Below are 18,878 nucleotides of genomic sequence, written 5' to 3' on the forward strand. Positions count from 1 at the left end.
GGAGGTGGTGGAGGTGTGGGGGCTGGAGAAGGAGGGAGGGTTGGAGGTGGTGGAGGTGTGAGGGGGCTGGAGAAGGAGGGAACTGAAGGAAGGGTGTAAGAAGGGGAAGTGAGAGAAGAGAGAGAGGTGAAAGCCTCCCGTGACTTTATAGGTGATAAACACCCTAAACTACTCAACCATGGGTTTGTACTTTGTTATAAATGAGCTCAGTCCCTTAAAATGTAATGACTGGTGCTTTAGAAGGGATCAAATGTTACTGTGTTAACTAGTAACCTGTCATTGTGTGGTAAAACAACAGGGCATTTAGGGCCAGTTACAGGGTATGATGTTTATCAACATCCTCATCACCTTCATCATCACTGTCATCATCATCGCCATCACCAGCATCATTATCATCATCACCAGCATCAATATCATCATCACCACTATCACCATCAAAATCAAATCAAATGTTGTTTGTCACATGCACCGAATACCTTATAGTGAAATGCTTACTTACAAGCCCTTAACCAACAATGCAGTTTTAAGAAAATACCTAAAAAAGTAAGAGATAAGAATAACAAATAATTAAACAGCAACAGTAAATTACAATAGCTGGGCTATATACAGAGGGTACCGGTACAGAGTCAATGTGCGGGGTCACCGGTGTCGAGGTCATATATATATGTGGGTAGAGTTATTCAAGTGGCTGTGCATAGATAATACCAGAGAGGAGCAGCAGGGGGATGCACATAGTCTGGGTAGCCATTTGACTAGCTGTTCAGGAGTCTTTTGGCTTGGGGGTACAATCATCGCCATCATCAAGAACATCATCATATCATCACTATAATTGCATTGATCTGAAACGCACCTGCATTTGACCAATGATGCATGAAAGAAGTCTGGTGCGTTGAATGGACTGATGTGAGCGCGCCCACAGTCAAAAGCCAATGGTCTCCTTTATAGCCGATCTATCCATCTGTAGTTACAGAGCACACACCCGGAGAGCGGAGCGGAGTGGCAACGTGACCGCGCCCCGCCAGCCCCCAGCAACGCAGTAGCTATATCATATGACTCAAAGCGTTCCGACTTCATTCACTACGGAGATCACAGTCTTCAGCGGACCTGCTTTGAAGGGATCCAATAGGCTACAAAAACCGTTTGATAAGAACAACCGGGACATGCGGACGGCTTGACATTCTTTTTGACCTATTCTCCACTTGCTGATATAAACAGGACATAAAGTTGATATTTTTGGAAGTCTCCCATAAATGTATGGATAGTGAAATATTATATTCTCAGAGAATTGTGTCGACATGCATAAAGGATTAAAACACTTAAATGTTCCACTACGAGACGTCTTCACTTCGCGTGGATTATAGCCTAATCGACAAAATGATTACATTTCTCACATCTGGAAGTTCCTATACTCATAGATAGCTCTTGTCTCAGGTGCCGTAACACCGACCCATCTACTGCTCCTGTGTTGCTTCTCTGGCCAAAAGCGGAGTAGGAAACCCAACTGACTTCAATAAACGTCAGTCTTAAATGTAAACCTAAATGAACACCCAATAAAGTCCCACTGTTAGCCTCGCCATGTTGCCTATAATAGCCAAATAATTCGGACTACCGGCTGTAGACTCGTGGAGGTAGCGGTTCCACCCGAGGGATGGTACTGGATTCCCGTGGTTTGGGAGCGACGCCTCAGCTCCTGGTTCTGGAACGGTGTTGGTGGAACTACTGGAACTTTCTCTCGTTCTGGAGCCCAAAGGACCTGAAGGGAGATGAGAGCCGCTTTTCTGAGCTTCCTCCTCGCCTGCTTATTGTGCCTGTTACGCACCGCCGCTGAGGTAAAGGACTATTATACGAGTTTTGGTTTGTACGCTATGTAGGGGCCAAATCTGTTCAAATTATGCCGTTTTTAGTGCAACGCTTACTTCGTTGGCAGGTGCAAGGTTTGTTCGCTCATGCTCCACTTATGCATAATTATGCACAAAACTCCAGAGTAGCGTTGCTGTAACTATAATCTATGGCTTCTCAGCAACAAGCGCAAACTAAGTGTGCTTTATACCACACCCTTAATTGTGCACATATTTGTGCTTAAAACACTTCTTCAGCGCTACATAGTCACACTCATACCACTTCTATAGCCGCGCTATCCATTACGGTACGATAACGTCTGTGTAGGTAATCAAGTGCTGTTATTTTGATTTCAATATTTTCCTTTTGTTCTAGGAGGACCCACTCCCCCCGGAGCTGTTGGAGCGGCTGTCCCGCAGTGAGATCCGCAGCATCAGCGACCTCCAGCGGCTCCTGGAGCTAGACTTGGAAGGTAGGCCGAAAGCCTCTTATATCCGTCTTCATTCAATGGCTTTATTACACAGCCTAAGGCTAGGCTTCAGTAAAGACACTGAATTGAGCTCAACACAACATGCCAGAAGTAGCCTACAAGGTTCTGGATAGAACCAAAACGGGTTATATTGCTTGCTTGTGGCACCTCTAAATGTTCTATATGGAACCCTCTTATTGGGTTGGTTGATCAGAACCCCATGGGTTCTTATTCACTGACCCAACATTTGTTCTAGATAACCTTAAGGGGTGTCATATATGAAGCAAGCATAGAACACTTTTTGGTTCTATCCAGAACCTTTGTTTCTAAGTGTACCCTTTGAAGGTAGGAGGGGAGAGGTGAGAAGAGGTGCTATGGCTGTGTCTGGTTTGTGATAGGCTGTTAGCCTGTGGGCAACTTGGACAGGTTTGTCTGCCACATAAGAGATGTTGAATTAGACAAGTTACTTCCTGCAGCTTAGCGGGAGAGAGTCAGTGAATCTCCATTGGATGTTGCCCCAGCCATGAGCACGCCCCTCTCGGGCGGGAACTAAAAGACGTCTCACCAGCTTCTGCTCGGTGATAGTGGGAGTTGTCTCTGTCCCGCTGCTCGCGGCACTAGGGAGGACAGTCACCATGGGGCACTAGGGAGGACAGTCACCATGGGGCACTAGGGAGGACAGTCACCATGGGGCACTAGGGAGGACAGTCACCATGGGGCGCTAGGGAGGACAGTCACCATGGGGGACTAGGGAGGACAGTCACCATGGGGCACTAGGGAGGACAGTCACCATGGGGTACTAGGGAGGACAGTCACCATGGGGTACTAGGGAGGACAGTCACCATGGGGGACTAGGGAGGACAGTCACCATGGGGGACTAGGGAGGTCAGTCACCATGGGGCACTAGGGAGGACAGTCACCATGGGGCACTAGGGAGGACAGTCACCATGGGGCACTAGGGAGGACAGTCACCATGGGGCACTAGGGAGGACAGTCACCATGGGGCACTAGGGAGGACAGTCACCATGGGGCACTAGGGAGGACAGTCACCATGGGGCACTAGGGAGGACAGTCACCATGGGGCACTAGGGAGGACAGTCACCATGGGGCACTAGGGAGGACAGTCACCATGGGGCACTAGGGAGGACAGTCACCATGGGGCACTAGGGAGGACAGTCACCATGGGGCACTAGGGAGGACAGTCACCATGGGGCACTAGGGAGGACAGTCACCATGGGGCACTAGGGAACAAGTCACCATGGGGCACTAGGGAGGACAGTCACCATGGGGCACTAGGGAGGACAGTCACCATGGGGCACTACGGAGGACAGTCACCATGGGGTACTAGGGAGGACAGTCACCATGGGGCACTAGGGAGGACAGTCACCATGGGGTACTAGGGAGGACAGTCACCATGGGGCACTAGGGAGGACAGTCACCATGGGGTACTAGGGAGGACAGTCACCATGGGGAACTAGGGAGGACAGTCACCATGGGGCACTAGGGAGGACATTCACCATGGGGCACTAGGGAGGACAGTCACCATGGGGCACTAGAGAGGACAGTCACCATGGGGCACTAGGGAGGACAGTCACCATGGGGCACTAGGGAGGACAGTCACCATGGGGTACTAGGGAGGACAGTCACCATGGGGTACTAGGGAGGACAGTCACCATGGGGTACTAGGGAGGACAGTCACCATGGGGTACTAGGGAGGACAGTCACCATGGGGGACTAGGGAGGACAGTCACCATGGGGCACTAGGGAGGACAGTCACCATGGGGCACTAGGGAGGACAGTCACCATGGGGCACTAGGGAGGACAGTCACCATGGGGCACTAGGGAGGACAGTCACCATGGGGCACTAGGGAGGACAGTCACCATGGGGCACTAGGGAGGACAGTCACCATGGGGCACTAGGGAGGACAGTCACCATGGGGCACTAGGGAGGACAGTCACCATGGGGCACTAGGGAGGACAGTCACCATGGGGCACTAGGGAGGACAGTCACCATGGGGCACTAGGGAGGACAGTCACCATGGGGCACTAGGGAGGACAGTCACCATGGGGCACTAGGGAGGGCAGTCACCATGGGGCACTAGGGAGGACAGTCACCATGGGGCACTAGGGAGGACAGTCACCATGGGGCACTAGGGAGGACAGTCACCATGGGGACTAGGGAGGACAGTCACCATGGGGCACTAGGGAGGACAGTCACCATGGGGCACTAGGGATGACAGTCACCATGGGGCACTAGGGAGGACAGTCACCATGGGGCACTAGGGAGGACAGTCACCATGGGGCACTAGGGAGGACAGTCACCATGGGGCACTAGGGAGGACAGTCACCATGGGGCACTAGGGAGGACAGTCACCATGGGGCACTAGGGAGGACAGTCACCATGGGGCACTAGGGAGGACAGTCACCATGGGGCAACTAGGGAGGACAGTCACCATGGGGCACTAGGGAGGACAGTCCACCATGGGGGACTAGGGAGGACAGTCACCATGGGGCACTAGGGAGGACAGTCGCCATGGGGCACTAGGGAGGACAGTCGCCATGGGGGACTAGGGAGGACAGTCGCCATGGGGCACTAGGGAGGACAGTCGCCATGGGGCACTAGGGAGGACAGTCGCCATGGGCACTAGGGAGGACAGTCGCCATGGGGCACTAGGGAGGACAGTCGCCATGGGGCACTAGGGAGGACAGTCGCCATGGGGCACTAGGGAGGACAGTCGCCATGGGGCACTAGGGAGGACAGTCACCATGGGGCACTAGGGAGGACAGTCACCATGGGGCACTAGGGAGGACAGTCACCATGGGGCACTAGGGAGGACAGTCACCATGGGGCACTAGGGAGGACAGTCACCATGGGGGACTAGGGAGGACAGTCACCATGGGGCACTAGGGAGGACAGTCACCATGGGGCACTAGGGAGGACAGTCACCATGGGGCACTAGGGAGGACAGTCACCATGGGGCACTAGGAGGACAGTCACCATGGGGCACCAGGAAGGACAGTCACCATGGGGCACTAGGGAATACAGTCACCATGGGGCACTAGGGAGGACAGTCACCATGGGGCACTAGGGAATACAGTCACCATGGGCACTAGGGAGGACAGTCACCATGGGGCACTAGGGAGGACAGTCACCATGGGGTACTAGGGAGGACAGTCACCATGGGGGTACTAGGGAGGACAGTCACCATGGGGGACTAGGGAGGACAGTCACCATGGGGCACTAGGGAGGACAGTCACCATGGGGCACTAGGGAGGACGGTCACCATGGGGCACTAGGGAGGACGGTCACCATGGGGCACTAGGAGGACAGTCACCATGGGCACTAGGGAGGACAGTCACCATGGGGCACTAGGGAGGACAGTCACCATGGGGCACTAGGGAGGACAGTCACCATGGGCACTAGGGAGGACAGTCACCATGGGGCACTAGGGAGGACAGTCACCATGGGGCACTAGGGAGGACAGTCACCATGGGGCACTAGGGAGGACAGTCACCATGGGGCACTAGGGAGGACAGTCACCATGGGGCACTAGGGAGGGCAGTCACCATGGGGCACTAGGGAGGACAGTCACCATGGGCACTAGGGAGGACAGTCCACCATGGGCACTAGGGAGGACAGTCACCATGGGGCACTAGGGAGGACAGTCACCATGGGGCACTAGGGAGGACAGTCACCATGGGGCACTAGGGAGGACAGTCACCATGGGGCACTAGGGAGGACAGTCACCATGGGGCACTAGGGATGACAGTCACCATGGGGCACTAGGGAGGACAGTCACCATGGGGCACTAGGGAGGACAGTCACCATGGGGCACTAGGGAGGACAGTCACCATGGGGCACTAGGGAGGACAGTCACCATGGGGCACTAGGGAGGACAGTCACCATGGGGCACTAGGGAGGACAGTCACCATGGGCACTAGGGAGGACAGTCACCATGGGCACTAGGGAGGACAGTCACCATGGGGCACTAGGGAGGACAGTCACCATGGGGCACTAGGGAGGACAGTCACCATGGGGCACTAGGGAGGACAGTCACCATGGGGGCACTAGGAGGACAGTCACCATGGGGGACTAGGGAGGACAGTCACCATGGGGCACTAGGGAGGACAGTCGCCCATGGGGCACTAGGGAGGACAGTCGCCATGGGGCACTAGGGAGGACAGTCGCCATGGGCACTAGGGAGGACAGTCGCCATGGGGCACTAGGGAGGACAGTCGCCATGGGGCACTAGGGAGGACAGTCGCCATGGGGCACTAGGGAGGACAGTCGCCATGGGGCACTAGGGAGGACAGTCGCCATGGGCACTGGGGCCTACTAGGGAGGACAGTCACCATGGGGCACTAGGGAGGACAGTCACCATGGGGCACTAGGGGGGACAGTCACCATGGGGGCACTAGGGAGGACAGTCACCATGGGGCACTAGGGAGGACAGTCACCATGGGGCACTAGGGAGGACAGTCACCATGGGGCACTAGGGAGGACAGTCACCATGGGGCACTAGGGAGGACAGTCACCATGGGGCACTAGGGATGACAGTCACCATGCGGCACTAGGGAGGACAGTCACCATGGGGGACTAGGGAGGACAGTCACCATGGGGCACTAGGGAGGACAGTCACCATGGGGCACTAGGGAGGACAGTCACCATGGGGCACTAGGGAGGACAGTCACCATGGGGCACTAGGGAGGACAGTCACCATGGGGCACTAGGAAGGACAGTCACCATGGGGCACTAGGGAATACAGTCACCATGGGGGCACTAGGGAGGACAGTCACCATGGGGCACTAGGGAATACAGTCACCATGGGGCACTAGGGAGGACAGTCACCATGGGGCACTAGGGAGGACAGTCACCATGGGGCACTAGGGAGGACAGTCACCATGGGGCCACTAGGGAGGACAGTCACCATGGGGCACTAGGGAGGACAGTCACCATGGGGCACTAGGGAGGACAGTCACCATGGGGCACTAGGGAGGACAGTCACCATGGGGGACTAGGGAGGACAGTCACCATGGGGCACTAGGGAGGACAGTCACCATGGGGCACTAGGGAGGACATTCACCATGGGGCACTAGGGAGGACAGTCACCATGGGGCACTAGAGAGGACAGTCACCATGGGGCACTAGGGAGGACAGTCACCATGGGGCACTAGGGAGGACAGTCACCATGGGGCACTAGGGAGGACAGTCACCATGGGGGACTAGGGAGGACAGTCACCATGGGGATAGGGAGGACAGTCACCATGGGGCACTAGGGAGGACAGTCACCATGGGGCACTAGGGAGGACAGTCACCATGGGGCACTAGGGAGGACAGTCACCATGGGGCACTAGGGAGGACAGTCACCATGGGCACTAGGGAGGACAGTCACCATGGGGGACTAGGGAGGACAGTCACCATGGGGCACTAGGGAGGACAGTCACATGGGGCACTAGGGGGGGACAGTCACCATGGGGCACTAGGGAGGACAGTCACCATGGGGCACTAGGGAGGACAGTCACCATGGGGCACTAGGGAGGACAGTCACCATGGGGCACTAGGGGGGACAGTCACCATGGGGCACTAGGGAGGACAGTCACCATGGGGGCACTAGGGAGGACAGTCACCATGGGGCACTAGGAGGACAGTCACCATGGGGCACTAGGGAGGACAGTCACCCATGGGGCACTAGGGAGGACAGTCACCATGGGGCACTAGGGAGGACAGTCACCATGGGCACTAGGGAGGACAGTCACCATGGGGCACTAGGGAGGACAGTCACCATGGGGCACTAGGGAGGACAGTCACCATGGGGGACTAGGGAGGACAGTCACCATGGGGGACTAGGGAGGACAGTCACCATGGGGGACTAGGGAGGACAGTCACCATGGGGCACTAGGGAGGACAGTCACCATGGGGACTAGGGAGGACAGTCACCATGGGGGACTAGGGAGGACAGTCACCATGGGGCACTAGGGAGGACAGTCACCATGGGGCACTAGGGGGACAGTCACCATGGGGCACTAGGGAGGACAGTCACCATGGGGCCACTAGGGGAGGGACAGTCACCATGGGGCACTAGGGAGGACAGTCACCACGGGGCACTAGGGAGGACAGTCACCATGGGGCACTAGGGAGGACAGTCACCATGGGGCACTAGGGAGGACAGTCACCATGGGGCACTAGGGAGGACAGTCACCATGGGGCACTAGGGAGGACAGTCACCATGGGGCACTAGGGAGGACAGTCACCATGGGGCACTAGGGAGGACAGTCACCATGGGGGACTAGGGAGGACAGTCACCATGGGGGACTAGGAGGACAGTCACCATGGGGGACTAGGGAGGACAGTCACCATGGGGGACTAGGGAGGACAGTCACCATGGGGCACTAGGGAGGACAGTCACCATGGGGCACTAGGGAGGACAGTCACCATGGGGCACTAGGGAGGACAGTCACCATGGGGCACTAGGGAGGACAGTCACCATGGGGCACTAGGGAGGACAGTCACCATGGGGCACTAGGGAGGACAGTCACCATGGGGCACTAGGGAGGACAGTCACCATGGGGCACTAGGGAGGACAGTCACCATGGGGCACTAGGGAGGACAGTCACCATGGGGGCACTAGGGAGGACAGTCACCATGGGGGACTAGGAGGACAGTCACCATGGGGACTAGGAGGACAGTCACCATGGGGCACTAGGGAGGACAGTCACCATGGGGCACTAGGGAGGACAGTCACCATGGGCACTAGGGGGGACAGTCACCATGGGGCACTAGGGAGGACAGTCACCATGGGGCACTAGGGAGGACAGTCACCATGGGGCACTAGGGAGGACAGTCACCATGGGGCACTAGGGAGGACAGTCACCATGGGGCACTAGGGAGGACAGTCACCATGGGGCACTAGGGAGGACAGTCACCATGGGGCACTAGGGAGGACAGTCACCATGGGGCACTAGGGAGGACAGTCACCATGGGGCACTAGGGAGGACAGTCACCATGGGGACTAGGGAGGACAGTCACCATGGGGGACTAGGGAGGACAGTCACCATGGGGGACTAGGGAGGACAGTCACCATGGGGCACTAGGGAGGACAGTCACCATGGGGGACTAGGGAGGACAGTCACCATGGGGACTAGGGAGGACAGTCACCATGGGGCACTAGGGGGGACAGTCACCATGGGGCACTAGGGAGGACAGTCACCATGGGGCACTAGGGAGGACAGTCACCATGGGGCACTAGGGAGGACAGTCACCATGGGGCACTAGGGAGGACAGTCACCATGGGGCACTAGGGAGGACAGTCACCATGGGGCACTAGGGAGGACAGTCACCATGGGGCACTAGGGAGGACAGTCACCATGGGGCACTAGGGAGGACAGTCACCATGGGGCACTAGGGAGGACAGTCACCATGGGGACTAGGGAGGACAGTCACCATGGGGGACTAGGAGGACAGTCACCATGGGACAGTCACCATGGGGGGGACTAGGGAGGACAGTCACCATGGGGCACTAGGGAGGACAGTCACCATGGGGCACTAGGGAGGACAGTCACCATGGGGCACTAGGGAGGACAGTCACCATGGGGCACTAGGGAGGACAGTCACCATGGGGCACTAGGGAGGACAGTCACCATGGGGCACTAGGGAGGACAGTCACCATGGGGCACTAGGGAGGACAGTCACCATGGGGCACTAGGGAGGACAGTCACCATGGGGCACTAGGGAGGACAGTCACCATGGGGGACTAGGGAGGACAGTCACCATGGGGGACTAGGGAGGACAGTCACCATGGGCACTAGGGAGGACAGTCACCATGGGGCACTAGGGAGGACAGTCACCATGGGGCACTAGGGAGGGCAGTCACCATGGGGCACTAGGGAGGACAGTCACCATGGGGCACTAGGGAGGACAGTCACCATGGGGCACTAGGGAGGACAGTCACCATGGGGCACTAGGGAGGACAGTCACCATGGGGCACTAGGGAGGACAGTCACCATGGGGACTAGGGAGGACAGTCACCATGGGGGACCAGGGAGGACAGTCACCATGGGGGACTAGGGAGGACAGTCACCATGGGGGACTAGGGAGGACAGTCACCATGGGGCACTAGGTGAGGACAGTCACCATGGGGCACTAGGGAGGACAGTCACCATGGGGCACTAGGGAGGACAGTCACCATGAACCTGCTGCTTTTGTCAAAACTTTTGATCTGTTTTACACCTTTTTATTCCACGTGAAATGAACTTTAGGAAAAGTGAACACATTACTGAAGTCTGGTGGAATAAGGGGGAAAGTTTGGACAAGGGCTTGAAACATACCTTAGGAAACGGTTTAAAGTCCTTCATTGTTAGGCTGCTTAGTGAGTCTCTCCATCCTACATTCTGAAGTTCTTATCATTGTTTCATCATTTTTCATTTGGTCTTGACTACACCCCACCATTCATTCTGGCATTATTGAGATGCAAATAGGCCTGTCTGCTACTCAGCTGTCTCCTCGGGGCTGGGGGGGGGGGGGGGTCAAGTGGCTGTGGGCTTTATGCTGCTGTCATGCTGTCCATTATTTGTGGAGCAGCAGTGTAAGGCTGAATGACACACACACACACACACACTCACACTCACATACTAACACACACACACACACACTAACACACACACACACACACTAACAAACACACAATGAGGGCTAAATGGCTGCTGTGTTGGTTTGTATAATTCATGGTGAAATTCCTGCGCGTCAGGGGGAAGGAGCTGGGAGGCTTTGTGTTGGTCAAGACATACAGCAAGCACTTCAGTTCCTGCACGTAAGTGCAGTCACGCACACACTCTTGCAAGGAACACACACACAGACACACACAATCATACACACACCCTCTACAGTCTACACTCTCTGTGGGGTCAGTATTTGGGTAGCAAAAATATATACTTTGAGAGAGAGACCCCAAACAGGTCAATATAGAGCAGAAAGGACAAACAAGGTCATTTTGAAGAGAAAGGTTCTTTACACACACCCGACTAACAACCAAAGATGTTAGATTGGAAAGCAGAAGGCTTATGGTTGTCATGGTGACGATAAGGGATTGTTCATTTACAGAGGGGACACAGTTATTTTGAGCTTTTCTGGGTTCAAGCTTCTCTCTCCATTCAGTGTTGCTCTGCTTCTGAATTTTTTATTTTTATTTTTTTATTTCACCTTTATTTAACCAGGTAGGCTAGTTGAGAACAAGTTCTCATTTGCAACTGCGACCTGGCCAAGATAAAGCATAGCAGTGTGAGCATACAACAAAGAGTTACACATGGAGTAAACAATTAACAAGTCAATAACACAGTAGAAAACGAAGGGGGGGGTCTATATACAATGTGTGCAAAAGGCATGAGGAGGTAGGCAAATAATTACAATTTTGCAGATTAACACTGGAGTGATAAAAGATCAGATGGTCATGTACAGGTAGAGATATTGGTGTGCAGAAGAGCAGAAAAGTAAATTAATAAAAACAGTATGGGGATGAGGTAGGTGAAAAGGGTGGGCTATTTACCAATAGACTATGTACAGCTGCAGCGATCGGTTAGCTGCTCAGATAGCTGATGTTTGAAGTTGGTGAGGGAGATAAAAGTCTCCAACTTCAGCGATTTTTGCAATTCGTTCCAGTCACAGGCAGCAGAGTACTGGAACGAAAGGCGGCCAAATGAGGTGTTGGCTTTAGGGATGATCAGTGAGATACGCCTGCTGGAGCGCGTGCTACGGATGGGTGTTGCCATCGTGACCAGTGAGCTGAGGTAAGGCGGAGCTTTACCTAGCATAGACTTGTAGATGACCTGGAGCCAGTGGGTCTGGCGACGAATATGTAGCGAGGGCCAGCCGACTAGAGCATACAAGTCGCAGTGGTGGGTAGTATAAGGTGCTTTAGTGACAAAACGGATGGCACTGTGATAGACTGCATCCAGTTTGCTGAGTAGAGTGTTGGAAGCCATTTTGTAGATGACATCGCCGAAGTCGAGGATCGGTAGGATAGTCAGTTTTACTAGGGTAAGCTTGGCGGCTTGAGTGAAGGAGGCTTTGTTGCGGAATAGAAAGCCGACTCTTGATTTGATTTTCGATTGGAGATGTTTGATATGAGTCTGGAAGGAGAGTTTGCAGTCTAGCCAGACACCTAGGTACTTATAGACGTCCACATATTCTAGGTCGGAACCATCCAGGGTGGTGATGCTAGTCGGGCATGCAGGTGCAGGCAGCGACCGGTTGAAAAGCATGCATTTGGTTTTACTAGCGTTTAAGAGCAGTTGGAGGCCACGGAAGGAGTGTTGTATGGCATTGAAGCTTGTTTGGAGGTTAGATAGCACAGTGTCCAAAGACGGGCCGAAAGTATATAGAATGGTGTCGTCTGCGTAGAGGTGGATCAGGGAATCGCCCGCAGCAAGAGCAACATCATTGATATACACAGAGAAAAGAGTCGGCCCGAGAATTGAACCCTGTGGCACCCCCATAGAGACTGCCAGAGGACCGGACAGCATGCCCTCCGATTTGACACACTGGCCCAGCTAGTGTAGGGATAACATGACACTGACGTTGTGGTCAACAGAGAATGAGGTGATCGGGGAGAACAAACAGAGGTACCACAACAAGGCCTTCCCCCACAGCTACTCACAGCTGAAGAGCTCTCAGACACACTCCAGGCACAAGAGGAGCATCGGTAAGTGTGTGTGTGTGTGTGTGTGTGTGTGTGTGTGTGTGTGTGTGTGTGTGTGTGTGTGTGTGTGTGTGTGTGTCTTTGTAGTTGTGTTCATGCATACCTGTGGAATTTGTGTGTGTGTGTGTGTGTGAGAGAGAGAGAGAGAGAGAGAGAGAGAGAGAATGTGTGTCTGTTTGAGTATTTGCCTCTCCGTCTATATCCCATCTACTGTATGTCTACGTCTACGTGTGTGTCTCTCTGTGGGTCTCTGTGTGTCTGTGTGTGTCTCTGTGTGTGTATTTCTCTCTGTGTGTGTATGTCTCTCCATGTTTCTCTGTGTGTCTCTGTGTGTGTGTGTTTATGTCTCTCTCTGTGTATGTGTGTATGTTTGTGTGTGTGTGTGTGTGTGTGTGTGTCTCTCTGTGTGTGTATGTCTTTCTGTGTGTGTATGTGTGTGTCTCTGTGTGTGTATCTCTCTGTGTATGTGTGTCTCTGTGTTTGTGTGTAAGTATACACCAACACTACCTTCTCTCTATGCTGTCATGTTTCACCTTTAACCTCTCCCCCTCCCCTTTGACCCCAGAGGAGGCGTTTCCCGCGGTGTGTAAGACTCGTACGGTGATCTACGAGATCCCTCGGAGCCAGGTGGATCCCACCTCTGCTAACTTCATCATCTGGCCCCCCTGTGTAGAGGTGAAGAGATGTACCGGATGCTGCAACACCAGCAACATGCACTGCCTGCCTTCCCGCAAGCACCACCGCACTGTCAAGGTAGGAGAGAGCCACACTTTCTCTGAACGCACACGCACACACATACAGGCACACACACACACACTTGCAGCAGCTCAACCATTCAACCCCTTTCTACTAGTCCAGCTCCACTTCTCTGTGTGTGTGTGTGTGTGTGTGTGTGTGTGTGTGTGTGTGTGTGTGTGTGTGTGTGTGTGTGTGTGTGTGTGTGTGTGTGTGTGTGTGTGTGTGTGTGTGTGTTCATGCCTGCATACGTGTGTATGTGTACAGTACCAGTCATTGTAGAATAATAGTCAAGACATCTAAACTATGAAGTAACACATATGGAATCATGTAGTAACCGAAAAAGTGTTAAACAAATCAAAATGTATTTTATAATTGATATTCTTCGAAGTAGCCACCGTTTGCCTTGATGACAGCTTTGCTCACTCTTGGCATTTTCTCAACCAGCTTCACCTGGAAGATAACAAAAATAAAGAAAAACACTTCAATGAGTAGGTGTTTCCAAACCTTTGTCTGATACTGTATATGTGAATATGTGTATATGTGTGTGTGTGTGTGTGTGTGCCAGGCCAGGAGACTCCCTCGCGACCGCAGCAACATAATCATTTGTATTTGATCTCTGCCAGGCCTGGCACATAACAGCTAGTAAACCCTGCCATCTTAAACCCACACACACTGCCAACTGGAAGCTCTGCTCAGTGTGTGTGTGTGTGTGTGTGAGAGAGAGAGAGAGAGAGAGAGAGAGTGAGGATGGAGAGAGAGAAAAAGGAGTAAGACGGTGTGTGTGTGTTCATGCACTAAGGATTTCCAGCCAGTTTACCATCGTCTGAGCCGAGGAGGATAGTGGGTGTGTTCATGATCTCAGTGCTTCAGTGTATTCACTACGGGGGTTATTTTGTTTTCCCCACTCCCTGTTTCCCTCTGAGTGAATGGCTCCTCAGTCCTCTGTCTATTAAAAGACTAAAGATGCTGTCTGTCTGGCTGAGCTATTCCTTGTGTGTTTGTGTGTGTGTCTGTTTGGCTTAGCTGTTCCTCAGACAGTTCACACAGAGGAAGAAGTTGTTATTTCTGGGTGCTGAGGTCGTCCCTCCTTGTTTAGGTAAATGCTATTATGTTTAGTTCCTAATGAATGCAATCTGATCTGATCTGAGCTGGCTGAGGCAGTGCTATCTGTTGTAGACCTCAGATAGAGATCATATGCAGAAATAGAGGGTCAAAGGTCATAGAGATATCCCTGCAAATAAGAGTCGTAACTATTGGAGGAAATCTAACTGTGCTTAAATGTACAGAAAGAGAGTGAGAAAGAGAGAAGCAGTGTTTTTGAAGGGGTGAGGCATGGTTGGATAGAGAGAGCAGAGAGATGAGAGGAATGGACAGATGGGGAGAGAAGGGAAGGATAGAGAGAGCAGAGGGATGAGAGGAATAGACAGATGAGGAGAGAAGGGAGGGATAGAGAGAGCAGAGGGATGAGAGGAATGGAAAGATGAGGAGAGAAGGGAGGGATAGAGAGAGCAGAGGGATGAGAGGAATGGAAAGATGAGGAGAGAAGGGAGGGATAGAGAGAGCAGAGGGATGAGAGGAATGGAAAGATGAGGAGAGAAGGGAGGGATAGAGAGAGCAGAGGGATGAGAGGAATGGACAGATGAGGAGAGAAGGGAGGGATAGAGAGAGCAGAGGGATGAGAGGAATGGACAGATGAGGAGAGAAGGGAGGGATAGAGAGAGCAGAGGGATGAGAGGAATGGACAGATGAGGAGAGAAGGGAGGGATAGAGAGAGCAGAGGGATGAGAGGAATGGACAGATGAGGAGAGAAGGGAGGGATAGAGAGAGCAGAGGGATGAGAGGAATGGACAGATGAGGAGAGAAGGGAGGGATAGAGAGAGCAGAGGGATGAGAGGAATGGACAGATGAGGAGAGAAGGGAGGGATAGAGAGAGCAGAGGGATGAGAGGAATGGACAGATGAGGAGAGAAGGGAGGGATAGAGAGAGCAGAGGGATGAGAGGAATGGACAGATGAGGAGAGAATGGAGGGATAGAGAGAGCAGAGGGATGAGAGGAATGGACAGATGAGGAGAGAAGGTAGGGATAGAGAGAGCAGAGAGATGAATGGACAGATGAGGAAAGAAGAGAGGGATAGAGAGAGCAGAGGGATGAGAGGAATGGACAGATGAGGAGAGAAGAGAGAGCAGAGATTTGATCCCCTTTTGATACTCAATATCAGATGAAAGGGTCTCTCTCTTTCATTCTTTTTCCTTTTCTTCATTCTTTCTTTCTTTCTCTTTGTCTTTGACAGAGAGGAAATCAAAAGATAAGTCTCCCGTATATCCTGAGACTCAACTACAGAGACAGAACTATGGAGAGGAAACACACACACATACACGTGTGAGTGCACACACGCACGTACACACGTATGCACACACACACACACACACACACACACACACACACACACACACACACACACACACACACACACACACACACACACACACACACACACGCACATGCACGCGCACACACTTTCACACGCTGTGTGATGTCCAGGAGAAGCCTTCGAGGGTGTGTGAATGTGTGTGTGCACGTGCATGCTAGCTCTGCTCTTCCAGAAACCATTCATCAGTACCAGAACAGCAGACAGTTGTTTCTCAATGGCTCATACTGGTCTTGGCTCTGTGTATTAATCTCCCATGGTTTCTCTGTGTCCACTGTCTGTTTCCCTCCATTCCAGTTTCCACTGGTGGGAGAGAGACAAAGGTTCCATTGTTATGTCTGACTTTATGATGCCTTTCTGGGGAAATAACAGCTCGAAGGACATTATCATATTAATTAGACCTGGTGGTTTACTGAGAACCCTACCACACCTCGTGTTACACACCTTTGAGTTGACTCGTGTCTCATTCCCTGTATTTCATTTGACAGGTAGGAGACTTAGAAACTCCCTCAGGCTGCATCTCAGTAGAGCCTAAAATGGGTTCTTCTCCATGTCTCCTCCCTTTCACATACAGATGTAGGATCTTAATTTGAGCCAGTTTGCTACAGCAGGAAAATAACCAGTCAGCAACAGGAAATGTGAATTATTATGTTTAGGGGTTGATACATTTTTTGTAAGGAAAAATCAAGCCTGACATTTTAAAGTGGAAATTACAAACTTTAGAAGCCTTTTTAAATTCTCAGCCACAACAGAGTGATCAAATTCAGATCCTACATCTGTACCCTGCCCTGTAAGCACAGGGAAAGTAAGTAGCATGACATCTGTCCAGTTGTTTCCTATCAGTGCAGAATCAGATGAAGGAAATGACACAAGGAGAAACAGCCTTAATTAGAACATGGACAGGGGAGCGTCTCCAGTCCACACTATTGAGATGCCTTACCTCACCTGAACCTCTGTACCAATAACAGTGTTACTGTCTCCGCTGTGCTCCTCTGGTTCATGTTGTACAAGGCAGCACCTTTCTGAGTGTGCATGTGTGCGTGTGTGTGTGTGTTTGTCTTTGTGTATGTTCAGACTTGAAAGAGAAGAGAGGCTTGTACAATCAGTCCTAGCAGGCGTGGCTCACTTTTTGAGCGAACACTAATGTGTGTGTGCTTGTTTACGTGTGTGTGTGTTAGTGTATGAGGGTGTGTGTGTTAGTGTACGAGGGTGTGTGTGTGTATGTGTGTGTGTGTATGTGTATGTGTGGTTAGTGTACGAGGGTGTGTGTGTGTTAGTGTACGAGGGTGTGTGTGTGTGTGTGTGTGTGTACGAGGGTGTGTGTCAGGTTTTTGTATCCTTCCATTACCTCGAAAGAGGGGATTCTACAGAACTCATTCTGATCCTCCCTCCCTCCCTCCCCCCCTCCCTCCCTCCCTCCCTCCCTGCCTCTCCAGGTGGCTAAGGTGGAGTATGTGAGGAGGCGTCCTAAACTGAAGGAGGTGCTGGTGGCGGCTGGAGGAGCACCCTTGAGTGCATATGCACCTCCAAACGACACATCAAGGAACTCTACGATACAGACAATGGTAAATATCTTACTCTACTCTACTGCTGACAGTGTGTGCGTCAGCTCCTGTCTGAGAGTGTCTCTCTACACTGATATAAACTGATAACAGTTGAGGAATTGAAATGGTTCTCCCTCAGGGTATTCCACTCCTTTTTTCATTCCCCTTTTTTTTTATAGACCCCCCTCTTCCCCCTCCTCCCCCTTCATTCACAGGACCCAGTAGGACCAAGGGTAAAGGGGGAAACGTAAAAAGCTCAAAAACCTCAAAGAATTTCTCATACCTTTCTCAGGCATGTGGAAAAACATGAGTGTTTATTAGTGTCATTACGGTAGGCATTAGCACTACGGCCAATCAATGATCTGGGTTTAAATGCCAATCATGGGAATCGCCAATCAGAGACCAGTATCAATCAAACAGGAAGAGGGGGTGAAATTAGGAACTGGTTTTAATTGGTGACTGGTGCCTGGCTGATTACATTGGGTATGGAGGTTGTATTTGGTGGTGAAAGATGGGGGTGCTAAAGATTCATTGTTTTAAGTGGTGAACATTTGACATTAGGGGGATGACTTGTATTGTCTGATTGGCTAAGCTAACATTTGGTACCTATTTCTCTCCTCCCATCAGGTGTAAGGTGAAGACAGATGGATGAAAGAGAGAAGAGTGAAAGAGAGGAAGAGGGAAGAGAACATGTTTCTCAGACTGAGATATGAACTTCAGCCACGTTGTGTGTGATGGCAACAAGAGAAGTGGAGACAGAGGACAGAGAACATATTCTATATATGTTATATTCTATATCTTCCCACAAGACGAACCTTCAAAAATCAATCATTTTGATAACGTCAAAATATTGCCAGAATCGGGAATGATGTTTCTGGAAGATGCAAATAAGGACTTCGGTATTAGGAGTGGGTGTGGCTTCGATTTGATGATTGACAGGTGTCAAATTACGTGACTACACCAACTGGGAGTTACAGTCTTTATATAAAGGACTTCTGACTACAAGACTACTCCCATGATTTTGGATGACAAGCGGTTTGGAATCCTCCAATCATTTCGGATGCTTCTGGATTTTCCATCAGATTCCGAGGACAGTGACTGGGATTATGTTTTGTATATTACAAGATTCCAAGATGTTACTCTCCTTCTGGAACGGAAGGAAGTCACCT

The 18,878-nt window shown here is 52.1% G+C and overlaps 1 protein-coding gene across 2 annotated transcripts; it reads left to right on the top strand.

Moving 5' to 3' along the window:
* The first annotated feature begins 1,051 nt into the window (after positions 1–1,051).
* On the top strand, positions 1,052–18,752 carry LOC116355530 (platelet-derived growth factor subunit A-like). Of its 2 annotated transcripts, XM_031799922.1 has the most exons (6): positions 1,052–1,829; positions 2,215–2,311; positions 12,892–13,002; positions 13,565–13,752; positions 17,602–17,730; positions 18,337–18,752. In XM_031799922.1, exons 1-6 carry the CDS (start codon positions 1,764–1,766, stop codon positions 18,340–18,342), a joined length of 597 nt encoding a protein of 198 aa, XP_031655782.1. In that variant the 5' UTR covers positions 1,052–1,763; the 3' UTR covers positions 18,343–18,752. The 2 variants fall into 2 exon arrangements, with proteins under 2 accessions (XP_031655782.1, XP_031655783.1); XM_031799923.1 differs by lacking the exons at positions 17,602–17,730; positions 18,337–18,752 and adding an exon at positions 16,028–16,135.
* Positions 18,753–18,878: the final 126 nt, after the last annotated feature.

The sequence above is a fragment of the Oncorhynchus kisutch genome, linkage group LG20 (genome assembly GCF_002021735.2).
Source record: "Oncorhynchus kisutch isolate 150728-3 linkage group LG20, Okis_V2, whole genome shotgun sequence".
NCBI classification, from domain to species: Eukaryota; Metazoa; Chordata; class Actinopteri; order Salmoniformes; family Salmonidae; genus Oncorhynchus; species Oncorhynchus kisutch.